This window comes from Rutidosis leptorrhynchoides, chromosome 8 (genome assembly GCF_046630445.1).
Source record: "Rutidosis leptorrhynchoides isolate AG116_Rl617_1_P2 chromosome 8, CSIRO_AGI_Rlap_v1, whole genome shotgun sequence".
In the NCBI taxonomy this organism is placed as follows: domain Eukaryota; kingdom Viridiplantae; phylum Streptophyta; class Magnoliopsida; order Asterales; family Asteraceae; genus Rutidosis; species Rutidosis leptorrhynchoides.
Window position 1 is genome coordinate 132,276,290 of NC_092340.1, and position 27,350 is coordinate 132,303,639.

Consider the following 27,350-nt stretch of genomic DNA (forward strand, 5'->3'; position numbering starts at 1 on the left):
TACACACGACCATTACATAATAGTTTACAATACAAATATGTTACAACAAAATAAGTTTCTTGAATGCAGTTTTTACACAATATCATACAAGCATGGACTCCAAATCTCGTCCTTATTTAAGTATGCGACAGCGGAAGTCTTAATAATCACCTGAGAATAAACATGCTTAAAACGTCAACAAAAATGTTGGTGAGTTATAGGTTTAACCTATATATATCAAATCATAATAATAGACCACAAGATTTCATATTTCAATACACATCCCATACATAGAGATAAAAATCATTCATATGGTGAACACCTGGTAACCGACATTAACAAGATGCATATATAAGAATATCCCCATCATTCCGGGACACCCTTCGGATATGATATAAATTTCGAAGTACTAAAGCATCCGGTACTTTGGATGGGGTTTGTTAAGCCCAATAGATCTATCTTTAGGATTCGCGTCAATTAGGGTGTCTGTTCCCTAATTCTTAGATTACCAGACTTAATAAAAAGGGGCATATTCGATTTCGATAATTCAACCATAGAATGTAGTTTCACGTACTTGTGTCTATTTTGTAAATCATTTATAAAACCTGCATGTATTCTCATCCCAAAAATATTAGATTTTAAAAGTGGGACTATAACTCACTTTCACAGATTTTTACTTCGTCGGGAAGTAAGACTTGGCCACTGGTTGATTCACGAACCTATAACAATATATACATATATATCAAAGTATGTTCAAAATATATTTACAACACTTTTAATATATTTTGATGTTTTAAGTTTATTAAGTCAGCTGTCCTCGTTAGTAACCTACAACTAGTTGTCCACAGTTAGATGTACAGAAATAAATCGATAACTATTATCTTGAATCAATCCACGACCCAGTGTATACGTATCTCAGTATTGATCACAACTCAAACTATATATATTTTGGAATCAACCTCAACCCTGTATAGCTAACTCCAACATTCACATATAGAGTGTCTATGGTTGTTCCGAAATATATATAGATGTGTCGACATGATAGGTCGAAACATTGTATACGTGTCTATGGTATCTCAAGATTACATAATATACAATACAAGTTGATTAAGTTATGGTTGGAATAGATTTGTTACCAATTTTCACGTAGCTAAAATGAGAAAAATTATCCAATCTTGTTTTACCCATAACTTCTTCATTTTAAATCCGTTTTGAGTGAATCAAATTGCTATGGTTTCATATTGAACTCTATTTTATGAATCTAAACAGAAAAAGTATAGGTTTATAGTCGGAAAAATAAGTTACAAGTCATTTTTGTAAAGGTAGTCATTTCAGTCGAAAGAACGACGTCTAGATGACCATTTTAGAAAACATACTTCCACTTTGAGTTTAACCAAAATTTTTGGATATAGTTTCATGTTCATAAAAATTCATTTTCTCAGAATAACAACTTTTAAATCAAAGTTTATCATAGTTTTTAATTAACTAACCCAAAACAGCCCGCGGTGTTACTACGACGGCGTAAATCCGGTTTTACGGTGTTTTTTCGTGTTTCCAGGTTTTAAATCATTAAGTTAGCATATCATATAGATATAGAACATGTGTTTAGTTGATTTTAAAAGTCAAGTTAGAAGGATTAACTTTTGTTTGCGAACAAGTTTAGAATTAACTAAACTATTGATGTGCGAAAAGTGGTATATGAATTATCGTATGGAAAATACCGGTTTTAGAGATTGCTACACACTAACGGGCAGTGTACCCGATCGTGTAGTAGTATAGTAACTGGTTTAGTTCCATGTATCATTCCAAGGACAGTTATATCAGTCAAACTAGAATTAGAAACTATATTATGATTAACTAAGTGAATGAAAGTTAAAAGTACAAGTTTTATGTTTTGGTGGCTATTTAACGATTTAGCCAAATCAAAGAAGGTTAAATGTAAAAACAATATTTTTGTCTTTTAAGTTTATGAAATGAGAATAAATGCAAATAAAGCAAGTAAGATAGTTTTGAATTAAATCAAAGAGATGAAATGTTTATCTAGATATTTTACCCTCGGTATTGGATGTATTTTTAGATATTAAGTCCTGATTGAATAATTATGTGTGTAGTTATCTAATAGGTTCACTAAGAGTTCTCTCGGATAAACACGCAAATACAATAACAAGATCAAGGGTTCCCTTTTCACTATGGTTCTTGTATTTGTAATCAAATAACTATAAGCATGCTAATCACCTAAATCGACTCGCCAAGAGTTCTCTTTAGCAAGTACTCAAACTAGAATTACTAAGCGAGGGTTCCCTATTACTTAGACCTTTTCGTTTGTGACTAGTTGATCAACAAGATCAAAGACTTGAATAACAATTGTCTTTGCGTTCGCTCTACACAATTCATTCCTATTTTGTTTAACCGTTTTAATCTAGTTTACCCCCTTGGTCCGGTTTAGCAAACAATCAATCTAAGACAAGTTGATTGTAAATCAATATGATACATCAACAAGAGTTCTCTTTATCAACAACATATCAATTAACTAGATACAAATGATTTTAACAACAATAAGCATGGTTCTTAATTCAAGCTTCAATCTATCACGCATAATACATTCAATCAATAAGATTACATCCAATACCTTGGTTATTAATCTAGACAAACATTATAGAAACTAGCCAACAATCATGGTAACAGACAACAATACAATCAATTTATTAACTGAAATCATTGCTGAGAACAAGTAAATAACCTACAAGAACAAGAGTTCTTGGATGAAGAAGGTTTTGATGGATGATGCCTTGATGTTGAGCCTCTTCAAAGAGGTTGGAGTTCTCCAATTTGCTCCTGAAAATCGCCTCTAAACTCTCTGGTTCGTATTCTGATCAAACAGTCCCTCAAAAACTGAAGTTTTAAAGTGGAGAGAGTAGGTAAAAAGCCAAAAAGTCGGCTACACCTACTACGGGACGTCGTCCCAAAATTCAGGACGGCGTCCCACTAAACAGAGCTAGACGGCGTCCCGACAAACCTAGACGGCGTCCCAGAACAAAGGGCAGGACGTCGTCCCACCTTCCAGGACTGCGTCCTGTCGTGCCAATTTTGACTGTTACGTTTTCTTTTCAATATTACTTCATTTGGACGAATCCTAACATATCGGAAGCCTTGTTTTATCATTTTAGAGTGCTATCTTGACCCTAACTCGTATCGGGATCAACCAATGTCATAAATCATCAAAATTCTTTGTAAATCATTCTTCCGATACGAATTTGTACATCTTGGCCTATAGCTTGTAGAACACCTTCATCATCTTCGATTCTAGAGCGTTTTTGGTGATATTGCGATAGATATATATGATGTTATTGAGCAATATCAAAACACCCCACACTTAAACCTTGCTTGTCCTCAAGCAATTCTTTCTTTACAAAGTGGAACAATTATCAAATACAATCACACAATATATATTACAAACATTACATGAATCATTCGAAGCACACGAAACACACACGTTGATATGAAACACAACTCACACTATATGAAACACACGCTTTAAGTACAGTACACTTTTATTGAAATCACACGCACGCTATATACACGATGGAAACACACACACACATTTTTGGGAGATTAGAGCCAAGTATCCGAAAAATTTGATCCTAGGGAAATCAGGACCTTGATGAAAACGTTTTATGGTTTTGAAAATATCATGCTAGTTTTTAATACTAGACACGTTTTCCGATTTTATCGGATTTTCTGAATTTTGAAAAATGAGTGCGGGTTTCCCGCTATTGGTCAAGCCAATCCCTCCCACGGTACCTAACATCGCGAGATGTCGGTAGAAAATAATGTGCTTAGGAGGATACACATTACGTCCGGATATCATCGATAATCATGAGGTAATCATCTAATCCGTTAAGTCAATCATAAAGATTGAAGTTCATCAGGCTTAAAAGTTGATATATTACCTTTCTGGAGGTTATCCTTCCGGGGATCTGATAAATCACTAACATTTTGTGTATACATGGTGCCCCCCCGTTTTACTAGTTAATCCCCCTCATTGAGACAAACCTTGACTACCAGTTTCCCTGTTTGACGTTGAGGCCTGGTAGATTTCCAGTCGATGTTAGTAATGACTTTTCAAGAGTTTTTGTCACCCTACAACTGGTCTGGACTACATCTTCTGAATTGAATCAGTAAGTGTGTCATTCGGAAGACTTTACTTCCTTGAGGATGGAACAGATACATCCTATTGGTTATAATAGGTGGTCGGACGCAACATTGTCCTTGTTAGGAGAAACAATGAGGATCGTCCTTAAGGTTTTCGATCTGGCGCGAGATCCGGTTTCCGACCACGCTATACAATCACCGCTCTCTCACGGTTTACACTCGTTTTGGTACAAGTGACCTACAAGTTAGCTTACTAAACTAGTAGGATTTTCATTCAAATAATTGAATGATAGTGCAACTTCAAAGACTATTAATAATTTAAAATGTAAACCAACATTTATTTTCTAGATTTTAAGACCATAATGTGTATAACGTGGTTTTTGGGCTTTTAATCGTTTTTAAGGCTTACATGAAAATTTTAAAATTTTATAATAAACGCCTTAATTTTTGTGAAACGAGTTCCCGATAAATTTCTATTCCCCACCCCACACTTGAGATCATGCAAGGCCCTCATTGCATGAAATCACAAAAAGGATTAAATTTAGAGGGCAAAGTGATAGGGTGATTGTAGAAATTTTCAATTTTTAACCTGTAAATCGTGGAATATGTAGACGGATGCCGCTGAACTTACGGCCAGCATAAGAGCATCGTCCATTCCGCGATTATCATCATACACATATCATAATATCAAATGTCGCTGAACTTAATGCCAGTCTTTGAAGTTCAATCATGCTGCACAAATTAACAAACCACACAAATCATAATAAAAATAACGGTGTTTTTACAACCACAACCGTTTATCAAACCACACCATTAGTAAATTATTACAAACCAAAATATTGTCTAAAATCACACCGCACAAATTAAATTGTCTCAAAACAAAGTACAAAATGATCAAAGGCACGCAGGCCTAGTTATCAAACGCCAAAAATAATTACCCGAACCATCTCTGTACGGGCGTCCCTGTGGATATTGCTGCTCAAATCTGTTCCGAGCATCCTGCAACGCAGCGGTATTATCATAAATCGGGTGAGGCGGAGGTGGGTTTTGAGGATCCGTGTAATATTGGGGTGTCAGACGTGTCGTCCCATAGTACTGCTCGGGGTTGGAATAAAACAACTCTGAGTTAAGGTTATTCCAATCAATACCATAACTTATCCATCCCTGATCGTGCACTTGAGCAATCTGTCGTTGCTCCATTCGCTGCTGACTATCCCACATTCGATCGTTGTGCATCCTTTGTTCGTTCGGGCTCAACCTCATGTTATTAACACTACCAACCAAACTGTCCCAACTTGATTGGGACGGATGCCACGGAACCTGTTCACCCACATTAGTCTGTGCCTCCATTTCTGCCTCCTCTTCCTGTTGCTGCTCTTGCTGAACACCACTGCCACTTGCGTCACCTGCACCAACTGCCACAAAAGGCACCAAATGCCCATTTCTATCTTTCATAATGATTTCAACATTAATATAAAAAACCTTTTTTAATGGTTTCATTACGCTCGTGTACTCCTGTAATCTACTGAAATCAATGTTAAAATGTCGGGCAATTCGGGTGATGTAGTGGCCTCCCAGAAGTGGCTTCTGTAGCCGTGTCTCAGTCGCAATGGCAAGGAAATAATTACCGATTAGCCCAGGAATGTCGGTATAGGAACCCCGCTTGATTTGATCCATAATCCACAAATCTAATGTTTTCACCTTCTCATTACCCTCAATCCTCGCATTAAACATGCATGCGATGAGTCGATGAAGCAGCTTATCATCCCGGGCTGTGATTTCGTTGTACCTGTGCTTGCTTGATCTAAAATGTGCAGGCGCAATATTTGGCTTACAAATTCTGCGCCAATAAGAGGTGTCATCAAAAACATGCCGGCCAACGTAATCAGAAGCCCGCAAATATTCACCTAACTGATTATCGGTGAATTCCTCAAAAATTCCCAGAACTCTACAAAGCTGTAAACTGCTTATACCCCTATCTTGGCCCCCGAGACGAAACTGTAGAAACTCATTCGATAAATAATCGCTGACATTGTTAAACCGCATGGTAGAGTAAAATTCTTTAAGCAGCACCGGATAGATTGGTTCATTGATGCTAAAAACATGTTCCCAAGCGTGGGCGACTACTCTATTGTACGGGATGGCTAGTAAATTAGTAACATGTCGGCGCATGCCCGCTTCTTCCAATGGCCCCCAGAAAAAATACCAAGTGGCATTAATCGGCCTGCGGTTTATTCTCTCAAACGTTTCGGTGTAGTCTTCGTCGTTCTGAACCCGTGTTAACCAAACTCGAGGATCATTTAGATCCTCCTCCTCTTCTTCTCCGGAAGACGATGATGAATGATGTTGTTGTTGTGGTGGTGGTGGTTGTCGTGGAGGAGCCAAACCTGCTGTCCTTCCTCTATTTGCCGGTCCTCCTCTGCTTGGTTGTCCCTGCAAAACATTATACACCAAACCAAAAGAACGTAGAAACCGTTGTGTTAATGTTAGCTAAAACATAACCGAGTAGCAGGAGAACTTAATCATTCAATTCCTAGTTCAAAAGTATCAGGATTCATTTACACAAAAGTGCATGTTCACCATTTCAAACCAAAATCAACCAAAGTCAACATGAATTTGTTAAGACACCTTTAAAAATAAAAATCATAACTTCACAAAGTAGCACAAACTTAGGACTCAAAGATTCAAGTATGTTGTGTCATAGGTCATAACATTTAACTTTGCATTCTAATCATATTCATCACAAATCATAATACAATTTTCACAATTTTTAGCTCAAATGACCATTATAACATCATACATTAAGGCATTCCATTCCCTTAATTTGATTCAACAGGCCCTTACAAATGAAAAACAAGCATACACATTTCATAAATTCATTACAATTCAACAATATGCTTAGAAATTTACTAACATTCAAAAACGACCCGGCCAAGTTGACATCAACATCACCAACACAATCATATACTTCACAAGAATCATAAACATCATACATAAACTCAACTTCATAAGTTAAACACCCTAAATTCGGATTTAATTTCTACAAACCCTAGAATCATGAACAAAACCCTTAAAAGCATGTAATCTTTGTAAAATAAACACATAAGGGCAATTTAAACATCTAAGGCATGTTAATCTTAACAATAATCATGCAAATCAAACACCCCACACTTATCTTTAACCAATTGATAGATATAAACATACAATTCAAGTAATTGATAAAGAAAAGTGTAAAAAAAAAAAAGTATCCATACCCAAAAGTTCATGATTTGAAGCTTGAATTTGAAGAAGGAAACGCGAAATTGAAGTAGAAATTAGGATTTTTGGAGAGTGGTTCGGGTTAGGGCAGAGAAAAATAGAGAAGAGTGTGTTTTGTGGATAAGAAATGAGTGGGTAGGTGTTTTAAAACGTCTAATTTTTCTGAGTCAGGGGGTCAGGACGTCGTCCTGGATATCTAGACGGCGTCTAGGATAAAGAAACGGGACGGCGTCTTGACATTTAGGACGGCGTCCTGTTACACTAAAACTCACTGATCAGATTTTCTGAGTCGCGCGTGTTTAGAGGTCATACGTTAATCATTTTGTACCAAACTAAAATTTATCGTGCACACAATACAAACCTAATTACAATTGTGAACCAGTTTTTTTTTTTTTTTTCACGAGTCGTTCACCAAACTCGTCCCCATTTAGATTTAGGCGTTTTTCTTGAAGTTGAGGCTAACCTCATCCTCAATTTCTAGGGGACCATCAACATAGTGTTTGACCCGGTGGCCATTCACTTTAAAAATATCACCCTTCCCGTTCTCCATTTCGACTGTACCATAAGGGTACACCTTTCTAACAACAAACGGTCCCGTCCATCGGGACTTAAGCTTTCCGGGTGATAACTTGAAACGGGAATTATAAACAAGGACACGATCGCCTTCCATGAATTCCTTTGGACGTTTCAATCTTTTGTCGTGCCATTGTTTGGTTTTTTTCTTGTAAATTAGAGAGTTGTCATAGACTTCAAGCCTCAACTCGTCTAATTCATTTAGTTGGGTCAAACGTAACCGACCCGCTTCTTGGTAATCCAAATTGCATGCCCTTAGCGCCCAATGTGCTTTATGTTCAATCTCCAACGGGAGATGGCATGCTTTTCCGTATATCATACGGAAAGGAGTTGTTCCAATCGGTGTTTTGTAGGCCGTGCGAAAGGCCCACAATGCATCGTTTAACTTGGTTGACCACTCTTTTGGATTGGCACCAACGGTCTTTTCAAGTATGCGTTTTAATGACCGGTTGGTGTTTTCTACTTGCCCACTCGTTTGGGGATGATAAGATGTCAAAATTTTATGGATTACTCCATATCTTTTCAACACCTTTTCTAATTGCTTATTGCAAAAGTGGGTGCCCCGGTCACTTATAAGAGCTTTTGGTGTGCCGAACCTAGAGAAAAGTTCCATCAAAAAGTTTACCACTACTCGGCCATCATTTTTTGGTAGAGGTTTTGCCTCCGCCCATTTAGAAACATAATCTATGGCGACAAGTATGTAGAGGTAAGAATGAGATTTTGGAAAGGGGCCCATAAAGTCAATTCCCCAAACATCGAACACCTCGCATACTTGGATGCTTTGTTGAGGTATTTCATCCCGTTTAGTTATTTGACCGGCCCGTTGGCACGCGTCACAAGCTTTACAGACAGCGTAGGCATCTTTGAATATGGTAGGCCAATAGAAACCGGCCTCGTAAACTTTCTTCCCCGTGATTTGGGGACCAAAGTGCCCACCTGTTGGACCAAGGTGACAGTCAAGCAGAATTTTGGTGCATTCCTTCCCCGAAACACACCGACGGATTATCCCATCGGGACACTGTTTAAAGAGATATGGGTGTTCCCAAAAATAGTATTTTAAGTCACTAAAGAATTTCTTTCTTTTATGGTGTGACATACCGGTTTCTAGGAATCCACCCGCAAGATAGTTGGCAATGTCTACAAACCATGGATCATTAATTTTCTCAACTCTCATGAGATTTTCATCAGGAAAATTATCTTGGATAACGGTCTCATGTATAACCCCAAGATTCGGGTTCTCAAGTCGAGAAAGGTGATCGGCAGCTAGGTTTTCGGCACCCTTTTTATCTTTTATATCGATGTCGAATTCTTGCAAAAGCAAGACCCAACGTATTAAACGGGGTTTAGCATCTTGCTTAGAAAGCAAGTACTTTAATGCCGAGTGGTCTGTGTAGACAACCGTCTTTGCTAGCACTAAATAGGATCGGAATTTGTCAAACGAAAAGACGATTGCAAGGAGTTCCTTCTCGGTGGTAGTGTAATTAAGTTGGGCTCCTTGCAGTGTCTTACTAGCATAGTAAATGGGCTTGAAATGTTTTTCTATTCTTTGCCCCAAGACGGCACCAATAGCAAAGTCACTGGTGTCACACATAAGTTCGAATGGTATTGACCAATTCGGCGATATGAGAATCGGTGACTGCGTGAGCTTTGCTTTAAGAAGATTAAAGGCGGTAAGACACTCGTCCGTAAAGACAAATGGAGCGTCCTTCTCAAGAAGTTTGTTCATGGGAGTTGCAATTTTGGAAAAATCTTTAATGAACCGCCGGTAAAAACCGGCGTGCCCCAGAAAACTTCTAACACCTTTCACATTCGTTGGTGGTGGTAATTTGGCTATTACTTCCACTTTAGCCCGATCCACCTCAAGACCTGCACAAGAAATTTTATGACCCAATACAATTCCCTCTTTTACCATAAAATGGCATTTTTCCCAGTTTAGTACAAGATTTGATTCTTCACACCTAATCAACATAAGCTCAAGATTTTTAAGACATGAGTCAAAAGAATCACCGAAGACTGAGAAGTCATCCATGAATACTTCCATAAAGTCTTCAATCATGTCATGAAAAATAGCTACCATACACCTTTGAAAGGTAGCAGGAGCATTGCATAAGCCAAAAGGCATACGCCGATAGGAGAAAGTACCATAAGGACATGTAAAGGTCGTTTTCTCTTGGTCCTCGGGTGCTATAGGGATTTGGAAATATCCCGAGAAACCGTCAAGAAAACAATAAAAATTCTTTCCCGCTAATCTTTCCAACATTTGATCAATGTAAGGAAGGGGAAAATGGTCTTTTCGGGTAGCATCATTTAATTTCCTGTAATCAATGCATACCCTCCAACCCGTGATAGTCCTGGTAGAAATTAATTGGTCGTCTTCATTTGTGACAACGGTCATGCCACCCTTTTTGGGCACGCATTGGACCGGACTCACCCAAGGACTATCCGAAATTGGATAAATAAGACCCGCATCTAGGAGTTTTACAATCTCCTTCTTAACAACTTCTTGCATATTGGGGTTGAGTCGCCTTTGTCTTTGTACACACGGCTTATAGTTATCTTCCATTAATATCTTATGTGTACAATAAGAGGGACTTATACCCTTGATGTCATGAATTTTCCATGCTAGAGCCGTTTTATGGGCTTTTAACATGGAAACAAGCTTAGATTTCTCACTTACAGAGAGTTCGGATGAAATGATCACCGGGAGAGTAGAACCTTCTTGTAGGTAAGCATATTCCAAGTGACTTGGAAGTGGCTTTAGTTCCAAAACGGGAGGTTCTTCAATCGATGTTTTACATCGGTATTCATTCCCTAAATCCAACTTTCTGTACTCTTCATCATTTGGCTCATACCCGTTAGCCATCAAAGTGGTCAACATCTCCACTTCTTCCACCATTGCTTCATCATCACCTTCCGCAAAAATGCATTCTCCTGTACCGTGCAATTCTGGAAATTCCTGCAATAACTCCGAATACGTGTCTACGGTTTGCAAATAATAACATTGATCATCAGTAGACTCGGGGTATTGCAAGGCATTGTCAACGGAAAAGGTAACCTTCATATCCTCAATACTAAGGGTCAATTTCTGCCCATGAACATCTATCATAGCTCTAGCGGTATTGAGGAAAGGTCGACCTAATATAAGAGGCACACGTGTGTCCTCCTCCATGTCTAGAATTACAAAATCAGCCGGAAATACTAGGGTACCGACTTTTACTAACATATTCTCTAAAATTCCACGAGGGAATTTAACAGAGCGGTCTGCTAGTTGGATTGCCATTCGAGTTGGTTTCAGTTCCCCGGGGTTTAGCTTAACATATAATGAATAAGGCATTAAATTTATGCTAGTCCCTAAATCCGCTAATGCTTTAATGCATTCCAAATCTCCCAGGAGACATGGTATGGTAAAACTTCCAGGATCAGCTAACTTTTTCGGTATTTTGTTCATCAAAATTGCTGAACAATTTGCATTCATGGTGACGGATGAAAGTTCCTCCATTTTCTTCCGATTAGTAAGTAAGTCTTTTAAAAACTTAGCATACTTGGGCATACCTAAGATTACATCAATGAAAGGCATGTTTATGTTAATTTGTTTAAACATATCTAGGAATTTTGACCTTTCGGCCTCTAGCCTCTCTTGTTGTTGTTTTCTTGGGTATGGGAGCGGTGGTTGATATGGTTTCACTACGGGTTTTTCCCGTTCTTCCTTTTCAACCACTTTTTCCGGCTCCTTAACCGGTTCATCATTTTGGTTCAATGGAACCCTGAAATCAGAATTTTCGGGCATTTTTGGAGCATCGTATGCTAGACCACTCCGTGTGGTGATAACATTTGCGTGCTCATTTCGTGGGTTTTTACTGGTATCGCCCGGTAAACTACCTGGTTTCCTCTCGCTCAGTAAATTGGCTAAACCACTCATTTGTTTTTCTAAATTTTGAATTGATGCTTGTTGGTTTCTAAATTGATGTTCGTTTTTCTCGTTGGTTTGGTTTATATTTGTGACAAGCTGAGTTTGTGATGTAATTAACTTTTCCAACATACTCTCTAAATTTGACTTTTTCTCTTCATGTTGGGGTTTTTGGTAAAAACCCGGAGTTTGTTGTTGGAACCCACTACCTGACCCTTGTTGAAAATTGGAAGTTTGACCTAGAGGGTTGTAGGGGTTGTTAAAGTTCCGGTTAAATTGGGCTCTTCCCTGAAACTGGTTATTATTTCTTTGGCTTATGAAAGCCACTTCTTCTTTTTGAGCCATGGTTAACCCGGCATCACAATCTTTTCCTAAGTGGAGACCTCCACAGTATTCACAACCTACTTTCATACTATGGATTTCCTTGGTGATTTTGTCCATGTTTCGAACAACACCATCTATTTTTACACCTAGGGAGCTTAAGTCATCATAAGCACCGGCGCTTTGGACTTGAGCATTTCGAGTAATTGGGCGTTCTTGATGCCACTCGTGAGAATAATCGGCTAGTTTCTCGATTATCTCATAAGCCTCTTGCTCGGTTTTGTCCATAAGAGAACCACCGGCCGCTTGGTCAATTGAAATTCGGGTTGCTACATCACAACCTTTGTAAAAGATTTGGACCTTTTGAAAGGTATCCAAACCATGGTTTGGACAACCTCTTAGCATTTTGGAAAATCGATTCCATGCTTCGTACAGGGTTTCCATCGGCTTTTGACAGAATTGGGTAATTTCGTGTTGGAGTCTCGCGGACTTGGATGCTGGAAAATATTTCTTAAGAAATTTTTCCAACATACCATCCCACGTTTCTATCGTAGCCTCGGCCAATGAATCTAACCAACTTCGTGCTTCCCCTTGGAGTGTCCAAGGGAAAAGTCTTAATAATATGGCCTGGTCAGTTTCTGGTTTAAGTTTAAATAGAAGACATATCTCTTGAAAGAGACGAATATGTTCGTTTGCATCTTCATTCGGACCACCACCAAATTGACACCTGTTATTAATCATTTGAAGAATAGGTCCTTTTATTTCAAAAGTTACCTCACCAGTAGGTGGAGTAATAGCACTACCTTGTCCGGTCCGGGTTGCTTTCATCTTTGCTGCCATTGATTGTCGTGGTACCAACGGTCTTTCTCCTTCCATTTCAAAATTTGGGGGTTGAACGGGTTTACCAAAGTCTGAATATCGAGGCTTGGTCGTACTTGATTCTGAATCAAAGGTTTCTTGCTTTGATGAAGATTCAAAAATTTCAAGTACTTCTTTTGAAATCCTACCAAGCTTTCTATCAGGTTCTGTAAACGGTGTAAGTAATGGAGATTCTGAACTTCGGGTATGTGGCATATGCGACCTATAAACTGTCAATCACACAACTAACAAAAATTATTAAACATACCGATTCTATAAGTTTAAAAATCAAAGATTATTAAAAATTTAAAATAATTAAGAAACTACTTAATCACAAATCAGTTAATAATTCTATTTTGACACAAAACTGTCCCCGACAGCGGCGCCAAAAACTTGATGTGCGAAAAGTGGTATATGAATTATCGTATGGAAAATACCGGTTTTAGAGATTGCTACACACTAACGGGCAGTGTACCCGATCGTGTAGTAGTATAGTAACTGGTTTAGTTCCATGTATCGTTCCAAGGACAGTTATATCAGTCAAACTAGAATTAGAAACTATATTATGATTAACTAAGTGAATGAAAGTTAAAAGTACAAGTTTTATGTTTTGGTGGCTATTTAACGATTTAGCCAAATCAAAGAAGGTTAAATGTAAAAACAATATTTTTGTCTTTTAAGTTTATGAAATGAGAATAAATGCAAATAAAGCAAGTAAGATAGTTTTGAATTAAATCAAAGAGATGAAATGTTTATCTAGATATTTTACCCTCGGTATTGGATGTATTTTTAGATATTAAGTCCTGATTGAATAATTATGTGTGTAGTTATCTAATAGGTTCACTAAGAGTTCTCTCGGATAAACACGCAAATACAATAACAAGATCAAGGGTTCCCTTTTCACTATGGTTCTTGTATTTGTAATCAAATAACTATAAGCATGCTAATCACCTAAATCGACTCGCCAAGAGTTCTCTTTAGCAAGTACTCAAACTAGAATTACTAAGCGAGGGTTCCCTATTACTTAGACCTTTTCGTTTGTGACTAGTTGATCAACAAGATCAAAGACTTGAATAACAATTGTCTTTGCGTTCGCTCTACACAATTCATTCCTATTTTGTTTAACCGTTTTAATCTAGTTTACCCCCTTGGTCCGGTTTAGCAAACAATCAATCTAAGACAAGTTGATTGTAAATCAATATGATACATCAACAAGAGTTCTCTTTATCAACAACATATCAATTAACTAGATACAAATGATTTTAACAACAATAAGCATGGTTCTTAATTCAAGCTTCAATCTATCACGCATAATACATTCAATCAATAAGATTACATCCAATACCTTGGTTATTAATCTAGACAAACATTATAGAAACTAGCCAACAATCATGGTAACAGACAACAATACAATCAATTTATTAACTGAAATCATTGCTGAGAACAAGTAAATAACCTACAAGAACAAGAGTTCTTGGATGAAGAAAGTTTTGATGGATGATGCTTTGATGTTGAGCCTCTTCAAAGAGGTTGGAGTTCTCCAATTTGCTCCTGAAAATCGCCTCTAAACTCTCTGGTTCGTATTCTGATCAAACAGTCCCTCAAAAACTGAAGTTTTAAAGTGGAGAGAGTAGGTAAAAAGTAAAAAAATTCGGCTACACCTACTACGGGACGTCGTCCCAAAATTCAGGACGGCGTCCCACTAAACAGAGCTAGACGGCGTCCCGACAAACCTAGACGGCGTCCCAGAACAAAGGGCAGGACGTCGTCCCACCTTCCAGGACGGCGTCCTGTCGTGCCAATTTTGACTGTTACGTTTTCTTTTCAATATTACTTCATTTGGACGAATCCTAACATATCGGAAGCCTTGTTTTATCATTTTAGAGTGCTATCTTGACCCTAACTCGTATCGGGATCAACCAATGTCATAAATCATCAAAATTCTTTGTAAATCATTCTTCCGATACGAATTTGTACATCTTGGCCTATAGCTTGTAGAACACCTTCATCATCTTCGATTCTAGAGCGTTTTTGGTGATATTGCGATAGATATATATATGATGTTATTGAGCAATATCAACTATGTTCTAGTGATTACAAGTTTAAACCTTCGAATAAGATAGCTTTATATGTATGAATCGAATGATGTTATGAACATCATTACTACCTTAAGTTTCTTGGATAAACCTACTGAAAAAGAGAAAAATGGATCTAGCTTCAACGGATCCTTGGATGGCTCGAAGTTCTTGAAGCAGAATCATGACACGAAAACAAGTTCAAGTAAGATCATCACTTGAAATAAGATTGTTATAGTTATAGAAATTGAACCAAAGTTTGAATATGATTATTACCTTGTATTAGAATGATAGCCTACTGTAAGAAATAAAGATTTCTTGAGGTTGGATGATCACCTTACAAGATTGGAAGTGAGCTAGCAAACTTGAAAGTATTCTTGATTTTATGTAACTAGAACTTGTAAAATATATGAAGAACACTTAGAACTTGAAGATAGAACTTGAGAGAGATCAATTAGATGAAGAAAATTGAAGAATGAAAGTGTTTGTAGGTGTTTTTGGTCGTTGGTGTATGGATTAGATATAAAGGATATGTAATTTTGTTTTCATGTAAATAAGTCATGAATGATTACTCATATTTTTGTAATTTTATGAGATATTTCATGCTAGTTGCAAAATGATGGTTCCCACATGTGTTAGGTGACTCACATGGGCTGCTAAGAGCTGATCATTGGAGTGTATATACCAATAGTACATACATCTAAAAGCTGTGTATTGTACGAGTACGAATACGGGTGCATACGAGTAGAATTGTTGATGAAACTGAACGAGGATGTAATTGTAAGCATTTTTGTTAAGTAGAAGTATTTTGATAAGTGTCTTGAAGTCTTTCAAAAGTGTATGAATACATATTAAAATACTACATGTATATACATTTTAACTGAGTCGTTAAGTCATCGTTAGTCGTTACATGTAAATGTTGTTTTGAAACCTTTAGGTTAACGATCTTGTTGAATGTTGTTAACCCATTGTTTATTATAACAAATGAGATGTTAAATTATTATATTATCATGATATTATGATATATAATATATCTTAGTATGATGTATATATAGTTAAATGTCGTTACAACGATAATCGTTACATATATGTCTCGTTTCGAAATCATTAAGTTAGTAGTCTTATTTTTACATATGTATTTCATTGTTAATACACTTAATAATATATTTACTTATCATTTAACATAATTAACCAAGTGTATCAATATCTTAATATGATTCATATGTACCTAGTAAGACGTTGTTATAACGATAATCGTTATATATATCGTTTTCGAGTTTCTTAAATTAATAGTCTCATTTTTATGTATATAACTCATTGTTAAAATACCTAATGAGATACATACTTATAATAAAAACATGTTAACTATATATATAACCATATATATGTCATCGTATAGTTTTTACAAGTTTTAACGTTCGTGAATCACCGGTCAACTTGGGTGGTCAATTGTCTATATGAAACATATTTCAATTAATCAAGTCTTAACAAGTTTGATTGCTTAACATGTTGGAAACATTTAATCATGTAAATATCAATCTCAATTAATATATATAAACATGGAAAAGTTCGGGTCACTACAAATAATACTGATAAAGATAGTCATATTAGTAATAATAATAATGATAACATTAATAATAATATTTATAAATATAAAATGATACTAATACTAATAAAAATGATAATTTGTATTATTTTCTAAATAATAATAATAATAATAATAATAATAATAATACTTATATTAATAATGATAATAGTAATGACATTAATAGTAATACTTAAAATAAAAGTGATTAATACTATTAATGAAATGATAATTTTAATAGAAATATTACTTTTAATAATAATAGTAGTTTTTAATAAAAATGGTAAGTTTAATAATAATAATAATGAAAATAATAATTTCGATAATAATACTTTAATACTACTAGTAATAATAATAACAATACTTAATGATAAAACTAGTAATAATAATAATGATAATACTACTAATTGGATTAATAATAATAATAATAATAATAATAATAATAATAATAATAATAATAATAATAATAATATAGAAATGGAAAAATACTTTAGAAAGCTTTTTCTAAAAAAATTGCCCAAGACGGGGCTCGAACCCGCGACCTCTCGCTCACCCGTAAACACCCATTACCATCCGTCTATTTCTGTTTTCCTGAATAATACTCCTTTTAATTTCTATTATATTAACACGCGTATTCATCTTCTTCATCACCAAAAATTAAATCGACAGAACCTCCAATCAAATCATATTCTTATATATCATTTAATTTAGTATTGAAAGTGATACGTTTAATTGAAGTTTTAAATTAACAAATGCAAAACAACAACAAAAAATAAAAATAAAAGAAAAGATATAGCTTACTCGAAAAAGAAAAAAATATATATAAACTCAAACATAAAAATCGAATTTTAGGACGTTTTAGATAAAGGTTTCAACAAGAATTATGTTTCAAATTACTCCTATAACCTATTGGAATCATCAATTTAACATGAATCATCAAAACGAATTCAAATTTTGCGAAGAACGAAGAGTTTGACTTTTTTTTGAAATAACCTTTGACTCGAAAATGCGTACTCGATTGAAAGAATTAAGAACTGAAACTTTGCAGATAGTTTGATCAAGGGATTCCTAAGACAACTACATTATTAGATTTTGAAGAATGATTAGAATTGGAGCTTTTGGAAAAATAAAACGCGTACAGAGTATTTGCTTCTGTTTTTTTTTAAACAAATTTTCTGTTTAAATTATATAGACAGAGGTTTAAAAGGAATTCTTTTGATAATGATGATGGGAAATCGAATGCCTTGATTACACTGGACTTGATCGAGTCTTATAGCAATAAAGTCTACAGAATTCAAATTAGGGAGGAACAAAAATAATAAAAAAATTAATCAAATGGTAAATATAAAATTGGATCATGATGGATTTAATAAATAAAAAAAACAAATCGTGATAATAAAAAAAATATAAACAGATCAGTACCTTATTTTTGACTTTTATATTTTTATTATTTTTTATATATATTATTAAATATATTAATAACTAAATATATTAATAATAATAATTTGATAATATTATTAATAATAATAAAAGTAATAATAATGATAATAATAATAGAGATAATAAAAATAATATGAATGAAAATATTAATAATAATAATAATAAGTATAACAATAATAATAATAATATTAGTAATGATAATACTAATAATACTAATAATACTAATAATAATAATAATAATAATAATAATAATAATAATAATAATAATAATAATAATAATAATATAAATTATGTTAATGATATTAATAATCATATTAATCATAATAATATAAATGATAATAATAATAATTAATATCAAGTTTAATAATAATGATATTTATAATAATCTTATCACTTTTAGTAAAAGTGATAATACTAATAATATTAATGATAATAATAATAATAATAATAATAATATTGAGAGTAATAATACTTGTGAACGATGATAAATAATAATAATAATATTAATATAACAATTAATACATAATTATTTACAAATAATGGTTCGTGAATTGTCAGAATCATATAAAAGTTAAGTTTAAATTTAGTCAAAATTTTCCGGGTTGTCACATAAATGTCGATCAATATTGTTGTTAAGGGTTGAAGTTTGCGCCTATATTTGATTTTTAAAATGCTAGTTCATAAGGTTTTTGCAATAAGTAACGATTCGAGTCAAGTACACGAAGAACGGGGTTTAAACGAGAAAAAAAGGGGTCCAGCCACAATTTGCAGTGGCCAGGCGCAAATTGCGGTTGGCTGGTGATCGAAAAACTGTCAACATCAGTTTGGGCGCCTTTTTGCGGCCCGTTTTTGCGGTCCGCCCGCAATTTGCGGCCACTGGGTGGAAATTGCGGCTCGGCAAATTTCTAAATAATTTTTTAGGCCGATTTTGGTGGGATTTTTGCTTTAAGAACAAGATACATGACATCTATAAATACCAAACCCTAAACCACGAATGAGGAGCATTCCTATCAGTTTTGAGAGGTAAAAACACCACAATCAATATCACAATCATTCCAAGTTCAAGGATTCAAGCCAAGTTATCCAAGATTCTTCATCAAATCATCATGTTCATCATCACCAACATTCGTGGCTAGTCTCCTTTACTTTATTCCTTTCATGATCAATTAGTATATGTATATTTCATTCAATATTGTAATGCTTAAGTCTTTTGTGTTATGAATATTGTGAATTGATCAAGTTTTATTTAATGCAAGTTGATTATTGTTGATTATTTCCATACCATTATTGTTGCTTAACATATTGTGCTTAATCCACCTTAGTGCTAATTAGTTAAGGATAAAGACAAGTGTGTAAGTGTCATAATCGTACCCAAGATAATTACTTTAGGAAACTCAAGAGTTCTTGTCTATGAGATTTGAGTAGAACTTGATAACACATGACTTGTTTGATATATGCATGTCTAATTAGGATTGAAAAGGAGTATAGGTTTTTTAAGTTTGGTTTACAAATTTTACAAATTTGTAAAATTACTTGTGTAAATTTGTAAAATTTAACATACCATAATAGTATGGTACATTTATAAAAATTAAATATTAATGAAATCTATAAAGTTAAATAAAAAATACATATAAAAATGTTATCATGAAATTTTTTTACATATTTATTAATGGGAAGTCATAATTAATATATCATATTATAGTGCTACTCTATTTGTGAGTTATTAATCTATATAGTCATATAAAGCTCTAAAATAATGATGTCATTATTAAGTTAATTACCCTTTAATTTTTATAATGATGATGTCATAATTTTATATTAATTTAATAAAAAAATAATACGAGATCTTTTATAAAAGGAAATACTAATCTCTCCTAAATTGTAAAATCTTCTACAGAACACTCAAATTTTAAAGCATATTGTACAACTTTTATATAATAATTGTATATTAATTTTCTAAAAATATTTAAAAGGCATTTATTATTACTAATAATTAGTATTATTATTAAAAATATAAATACTCAACTTTGAGCAAACTTTATTATTATTATTTACTTTTATTATAATAGTTATAATTATTATTATAATTTATATATTATTAATATTCAAATATGGATTCTTTTTACGAATTTAATTGCGTTACATATGTATGCGAAAATACATGTCTCTATATATTTGTAAAAACAACGATAAGTTTCTTAGTCAAACGGGTCATTAAAATAAATGACTTTAGCATTTACATTCACTTAATACCCAAAACATGTCATTAAATTATTTCGTTTAAGCAAACCCGTGATTTCACGGGTCATTCAACTAGTACTAATAAATTCGTCTAGTTTTGATAACACACACACACACACACACACACACACACACATATATATATATATATATATATATATATATATATATATATATATATATATATATATATATATATATATATATATATATATATATATATATATATATATTGGTAGGATCAAGAGGGAAGTAACCAATCGGGGGAAGCGGGGGGAAGCAAAATCTTTTTTTTCTTTTCGTTTTTTGAAAAAACTTTGTTCACGAACATTATAGATTGGATGAAAATATGAACATTTAATAAAGACACTTTGTGATAAATGTTTTTATTTTGACGGGAAAACGCTTTTAAACTCATATATAACAATTATTGTGTTTTTCAAGCGTATGTTGAGGTTTTAGATATTATGGTTTAGATATTAGAGTTTAGATATTAGGGTTTAGAAATTTAGAATTTAGCGTTTAGATTTAGGGTTTAGATTTAGGATTTAGATTGAGTTTTTAACACGAACGGTTTAGGGTTTGGTGTTTTGGGTTTATGGAATAAACTCAAAACACCAAACCCTAAACCCTAAACCCTAAACTCTAAATCGGGCTAAATTTTACTTCACAAAACATGGGGAAAAAAAACTTTAACATTCTTCACGAACAATATTATCTTGAATGTTATTTTTGTCGATCGTTTACCCGCATAAATAATAACATTCATCACGAAGTGTCTTTTCTAAATGTTCATATTTTCATGTGATCTTAATGCCTGAAAAAAAAATTCCAAAAAAAACAAAAAAAATAAAAAATTTTGCTTCCCCTGATTGGTTACTTCCCCATTGATCCTGCCCCTATATATATATATATATATATATATATATATATATATATATATATATATATATATATATAGTGGTAGGATCAAGAGGGAAGTAACCATTCGGGTGGAAGCAAAAACTTTTTTTTTTCGTTTTTTGAAAAAACTTTGTTCACGAACATTATAGATGAGATGAAAATATGAACATTTAGTAGAGACACTTTGTGATAAATGTTTTTATTTTGGCGGGAAAACGCTCGAAGAAGTAATATATAACAATTATCGTGTTTTTCGAGCGTATTTTGAGGTTTTAGCTATTGGGGTTTAGATATTAGGGTTTATAGGGTTTAGATATTAGGGTTTAGAAATTTAGGGTTTAGGGTTTAGATTTAGGATTTAGATTGAGTTTTTAACACGAACGGTTTAGAGTTTAGGGTTTAGGGTTTAGAGTTTAAGGTTTAGGGTTTGGTGTTTTGGGTTTATGGAATAAACCCTAAACCCCAAACCCTAAACCCTAAACCCTAAACCCTAAACTCTAAATCGGGCTAAATTTTACTTCACAAAACATGAAGAAAAAAAACGTTCATATTCTTCACGAACAATATTATCTTGAATGTTATTTTTGTCGATCGTTTTCCCGCCTAAATAATAACATTCATCACGAAGTGTCTCTTCTAAATGTTCATATTGTTCGTGAAGAACATTATATAAACCCTAATATCTAAACCGTTCCATAAACCCAAAACACCAAACCCTAAACCCTAAACCCTAAACTCTAAACCGTTCGTGTTAAAAACTCAATCTAAATCCTAAATCTAAACCCTAAATCTAAACCCTAAACCCTAATATCTAAACCCTATAAACCCTAATATCTAAACCCTAATATCTAAACATCAATAGCTAAAACCTCAACATACGCTCGAAAAACACGATAATTGTTGTATATTACTTCTTCGAGCGTTTTCCCGCCAAAATAAAAACATTTATCACAAAGTGTCTCTACTAAATGTTCATATTTTCATCTCATCTATAATGTTCGTTAACAAAGTTTTTTCAAAAAACGAAAAAAAAAAAGTTTTTGCTTCCCCTCGCTTCCCCCCGATTGGTTACTTCCCCTCTTGATCCTACCACTATATATATATATATATATATATATATATATATATATATATATATATATATATATATATATATATATATATATATATATATATATATATATATATATATTATTATTATTAAAAGGGTAAATTATGATTGCATAATAGGCCTGAACAATGTCTCGTATGAAACACAGTATTTACCAAACAATATCTAAAACAGGAAAAGGGAGTTGAGTTGGCCTTGTGTACCTCTTTGCAGGTTACATAAACTTTGCACATACAAAATTAATATTTTAATAACGTTTCCAAATCTTCAATTCAAACCATCATCTGCACATATTTAACTTCCAAGTATACATTTAGATATAACTTACTTCTCCTTCACCTAATACCTGTATTCACACACATATAAATACACGTTTCAATGTACTTCCATTCACCTTCATTTTTACCTATTCTTTCACAACTATACACACAACTTTCGGTCCAGCAACCGAAAAATGGCGCATCGTTGTGGTTCGATCTTCATGCTCCTTTTCGGTTTTATATTTGTGTCATTGGTCTCTCTTCAAACGGAAGCTGCGATCAAGAAGTATCAATTCAATGCGAGTTCTTTCCCATTTAACTACATTAGCACATTTGACCAAATTGATACATCCATCAAAAATGTTCATTAATAAGTTGTACCGTACAACTAATTAATACACAGTTTTGGTGGATATATCATTAGCCAATAAGAATACAGGCTAAACCGGCTTTTTATTATCAACAGGTACAAGTGAATAATGTGAGCCGGCTGTGTCACGCAAAACCCATCGTGACTGTAAACGGGGGGTTTCCGGGACCCACTATTTACGCTAGAGAAGGCGATAGAGTTATCATCAACGTAACAAATCATGCACAATATAACATGTCGATTCACTGGTATGTTTCACGATTCAGATCATAAGACAATAATGCAGTTGATACCAAACTACCAGTCATGTTAACTTGTATGCTGTCGGTCATGTTAGGCACGGATTGAAACAATACGCTAACGGATGGGCAGATGGGCCCGCATACATAACACAGTGCCCTATCAAAACCGGAAACAGCTACGTTTATGACTTCAACGTTACGGGACAACGAGGAACATTGTGGTGGCACGCACACATTCTTTGGCTGCGAGCTACGGTTTATGGTGCTATTGTCATTTTACCTCAACAAGGAACTCCATTTCCGTTCCCAAAACCCGATAATGAACAAGTCCTGGTGTTTGGTAAAACACGCATCCCTCCAGTTTTTTTTTTTTTTTTTTTTTTTTTTTTTTTTTTTTTCTTTTTTTCTTTTTTCTTTTTGTCAATACTAATACTTTATATTTAATGGGAAATGTATATGATTAAGGCGAATGGTGGCATGGTGACGTGGAAGCGATTGTTAAACAGGGGAACGCGATGGGTTTACCTCCTAACATGTCCGACGCGCATACTATTAATGGCAAACCGGGCCCACTCTTTCCGTGCTCCGAAAAACGTAAGAAACATCGCTAAATTGTGTCATGGTAAATTCGTTTACGTGCAGGTTTTGAACGTTGTTTTCGCGTTTTTTCAGATACATTTGCGATGGAAGTAGAGCAAGGGAAGAAGTACCTTCTAAGAATCGTTAACGCTGCACTCAACGATGAGCTTTTCTTTGCGGTTGCAGGACACAACATGACAGTTGTAGAAATCGACGCTGTTTACACCAAACCATTTACCACCTCAGCTATACTAATCGCACCCGGTCAAACCACAAACGTTTTAGTTTATGCCAACCAGGCCCCGGGACGGTACTTCATGGCAGTCCGCCCGTTCCAGGACGTCCCGATTCCCATCGACAACAAAACCGCCACTGCAATCTTCCAGTACAAAGGCATTCCCAATACCATTATTCCATCACTACCAAATTTACCATCATCAAACGACACCACATTCGCGTTAAGCTACAACAAAAAGCTTCGGAGCCTCAATACGCCTAACTTTCCAGCAAATGTCCCATTGAAAGTTGACCGAAACTTGTTTTTTACCGTTGGGTTAGGAAAGAGTGTATGCCCGACATGTTTAAACGGAACCAGACTCTCGGCTTCTTTAAACAACATCACGTTTGTGATGCCGCAAACCGGGCTTCTACAAGCACACTACTCGAACATGAAAGGAGTGTTTAGTCTCGATTTTCCCGATAAGCCACCGAAAGCTTTTAACTACACGGGTGCACCCTTAACCGCAAATCTTTTTACTTCGCATGGAACTCGATTGAGCAAAATCGCGTTTAATTCAACCGTTGAACTAGTAGTTCAGGACACTAATCTACTGAGCGTTGAGTCCCACCCGTTCCATCTTCACGGATACAATTTCTTTGTGGTTGGAACGGGCGTCGGGAACTTTGATCCAGCTAAGGATCCAGCCAAGTATAACTTGGTGGACCCTCCAGAAAGAAACACGGTAGGTGTTCCAACTGGCGGTTGGTCCGCCATTCGGTTTAGAGCCGACAATCCAGGTGTTTGGTTTTTTCATTGTCATTTGGAGTTACATACTGGATGGGGTTTAAAGACGGCATTTGTGGTGGAAGATGGACCCGGGAAAGATCAGGCTGTCCGCCCTCCACCCAAGGATCTTCCACCATGCTAACTATGCGTACCAGACACGTGACTTCTCTCGGAAATAAGTGTAAATTTGAAGGGTTTGATTATTTTATTATATTGATTGTAATTTCTCAACATGAAATTTACAGATGTAATTGTTATATAATGGGTACATGTATACATTTTAATTATCTTTTTACGAAATCTTGTAAGCAAGGTTGTAAAAGTCGCAAGTCGGTCGGGACCTTGGAGGAACGAGTCAGTCAAGTCGGGGACGACTCGGGACCAACATTGACGTTTAGCAAAAAGAAATAAAACACACACACACACACACACACACACACATGTATATATATATATATATATATATATATATATATATATATATATATATATATATATTATATATATATATATCAAACATATAATATAGATATTTCAAACGTATATATATGACACAAAATCTAATTTTTAAATAACTAAAACTTGGACATTGACCGACTCAGGCCGAAACAACCCGACTTTGACAAAAAATGACCTGACTTTTTAGCATTTACCGACTTTGAGGTGTTTTTGGGCGACTAGGAACGGGCTAGTCCCCAAACGTATGCGTCGGCCGACTCGGCTAAAAACAGTGCTTGTAAGTATACTAGCATTGGTTTCTATGTTGCCTGCAAATAAAATTTTATTGCAGTATGTGACAAACACATACCTGTTAACCTATCTATAGTTTTCCAGCAACGTGAGCCTCGCGCTTCCTCAATGTAGAAGAACTCAGTTTTTGTCCGCTACATTCATCAGACACAAGATCTACAACTTCAACCTGCAATTTGCAAATTAACCCATAAATACAGGAATTCAGACATTATCTGCAAAATATTAAAACAACTGCAGAAAATATTATATATACGGACCTTTAATTGTGATAGGCCCCTCTCAGCTCTCTTCTCGTTTACCAATAATCCACCAGATAGTGTCTCTTGGCTGAAAGAAAGACGCAGCATTAGCATTCGTACTCCTACCAATTTGATCATAAAATGTGCAATAAAAAACTAGGTGAATTATCTAACCTGACAACAATGGCATCCAGATGCTTATCAACGATTGAAGGACCATAAGGATCTGTTATATGTTCAACTTCTACTACCAGGTTAGGCTTGATAGACTGAAATATCAATAACAAACAAATTCAAGGCGTTATAAGAAAGAAACTACTGATGCATGCATTGAACTAGAGTATACCCCACCATTCTTAATCCTAATTCAACATAAAAGAATGGTTGCACAAGTAAAAAACATAAACAATATTCAACAAGAAAGAGCATAGCACCTTAATGTAATCTTCAACTATTTTCTTTCTTAGTTCAATAGGCGTTATAAGGTGAGCAAACTGCAAGAGAATATAAATAAAAGTTATACTTATCACTTCGTTATGTATTGGTACGAAAGATTAAAAGGCCAAAACATCGAACCTGTTTCTTGGAGAGCATAGGGCCATCAAGAATACCAACTACAACTCGATCCCTAGCCAACTCTGCAGCTACCTTAAATAAAGATGCTTAGCCTCTTTACATTTCACATAAGTATAACACAAATGCTTCCTTAAGCATTTTCATTTTTTTTCTTTTTTTCTTTTTTAGGTTTTAGATGTGAAACAGATAACGCATGCGTAAACAAACCTTAAGAAAAAGACGGTGACCATCGTGTAATCGATCAAATGTACCTCCTAAAACAACAGCACCGTATGAATTCGGTGGAGAATTGATTGGTGAACTAGCTATAAGTTTGGAATTTGAGTCCTTGATTGTCATTATATCTTCAATCTAATCTGTAAAATATTCAATTTCGTATTCTCATGATGATAATACTATCATATAGAAATTAATTAATTAATTAAATCATGATATGTGCAATCAGTTATAACATCTGTTGCTACTTGGAGCTAAAAACTAATGGCAATCAGTTATAATGGCGATCGAATCGGAGTAGGTTTTCTACAAAGCTTTAGTAGGATCGATGTAGCAGTATATAATCATAACAATTAATTGAGCAAAGTAAATAAGAAATTGAGTTTGCAAAAGAAATTGAATCATACCTTTGCTACATAAGCGATTGGATTGCACTGTAAAGTTTCAATTCTGAAACATTAAATTAAAATTGACCAATAAAGGTGAACGGAGGAAATCAAAGGGAAAACGGTTTCAGAGGGTAATTTTTGTTCAAGACCTTTAACTTTTGAATCAGAAAATCTATGGCCCCTGAATAGTTTTTTTTTTTTTTTTTTTTTTTTTTTTTTTTTTTTTTAATACCGATTCCTATTAAAATTAGAATGACTTCATCAATAAATGAAATAAATGAAGAATCCTATAAATCGATACAGCAAACCAATAAATA

At 34.5% G+C, this 27,350-nt stretch overlaps 2 protein-coding genes across 4 annotated transcripts; one reads left to right on the forward strand and one right to left on the reverse strand.

Annotated features, from left to right (window-relative positions):
* LOC139861794 (phosphopantetheine adenylyltransferase-like) lies at positions 1 to 27,126 on the reverse strand. Of its 3 annotated transcripts, none has more exons than XM_071850299.1 (8): positions 27,052 to 27,126; positions 26,636 to 26,784; positions 26,429 to 26,500; positions 26,287 to 26,346; positions 26,027 to 26,121; positions 25,871 to 25,940; positions 25,669 to 25,779; positions 1 to 150 (listed from the first exon to the last, which is right to left on the reverse strand). In XM_071850299.1, exons 2-7 carry the CDS (start codon positions 26,765 to 26,767, stop codon positions 25,681 to 25,683), a joined length of 528 nt encoding a protein of 175 aa, XP_071706400.1. In that variant the 5' UTR covers positions 26,768 to 26,784; positions 27,052 to 27,126; the 3' UTR covers positions 1 to 150; positions 25,669 to 25,680. The 3 variants fall into 3 exon arrangements, with proteins under 3 accessions (XP_071706400.1, XP_071706401.1, XP_071706399.1); XM_071850300.1 differs by lacking the exon at positions 1 to 150 and adding an exon at positions 22,617 to 22,936 and having other exon boundaries at positions 26,429 to 26,490; positions 26,680 to 26,784; XM_071850298.1 differs by lacking the exon at positions 1 to 150 and adding an exon at positions 22,617 to 22,936.
* LOC139862890 (laccase-11-like) lies at positions 22,804 to 25,117 on the forward strand. The gene is made up of 5 exons (XM_071851520.1): positions 22,804 to 23,008; positions 23,134 to 23,281; positions 23,371 to 23,615; positions 23,741 to 23,869; positions 23,948 to 25,117. Exons 1-5 carry the CDS (start codon positions 22,858 to 22,860, stop codon positions 25,000 to 25,002), a joined length of 1,728 nt encoding a protein of 575 aa, XP_071707621.1. The 5' UTR covers positions 22,804 to 22,857; the 3' UTR covers positions 25,003 to 25,117.
* Positions 27,127 to 27,350: the final 224 nt, after the last annotated feature.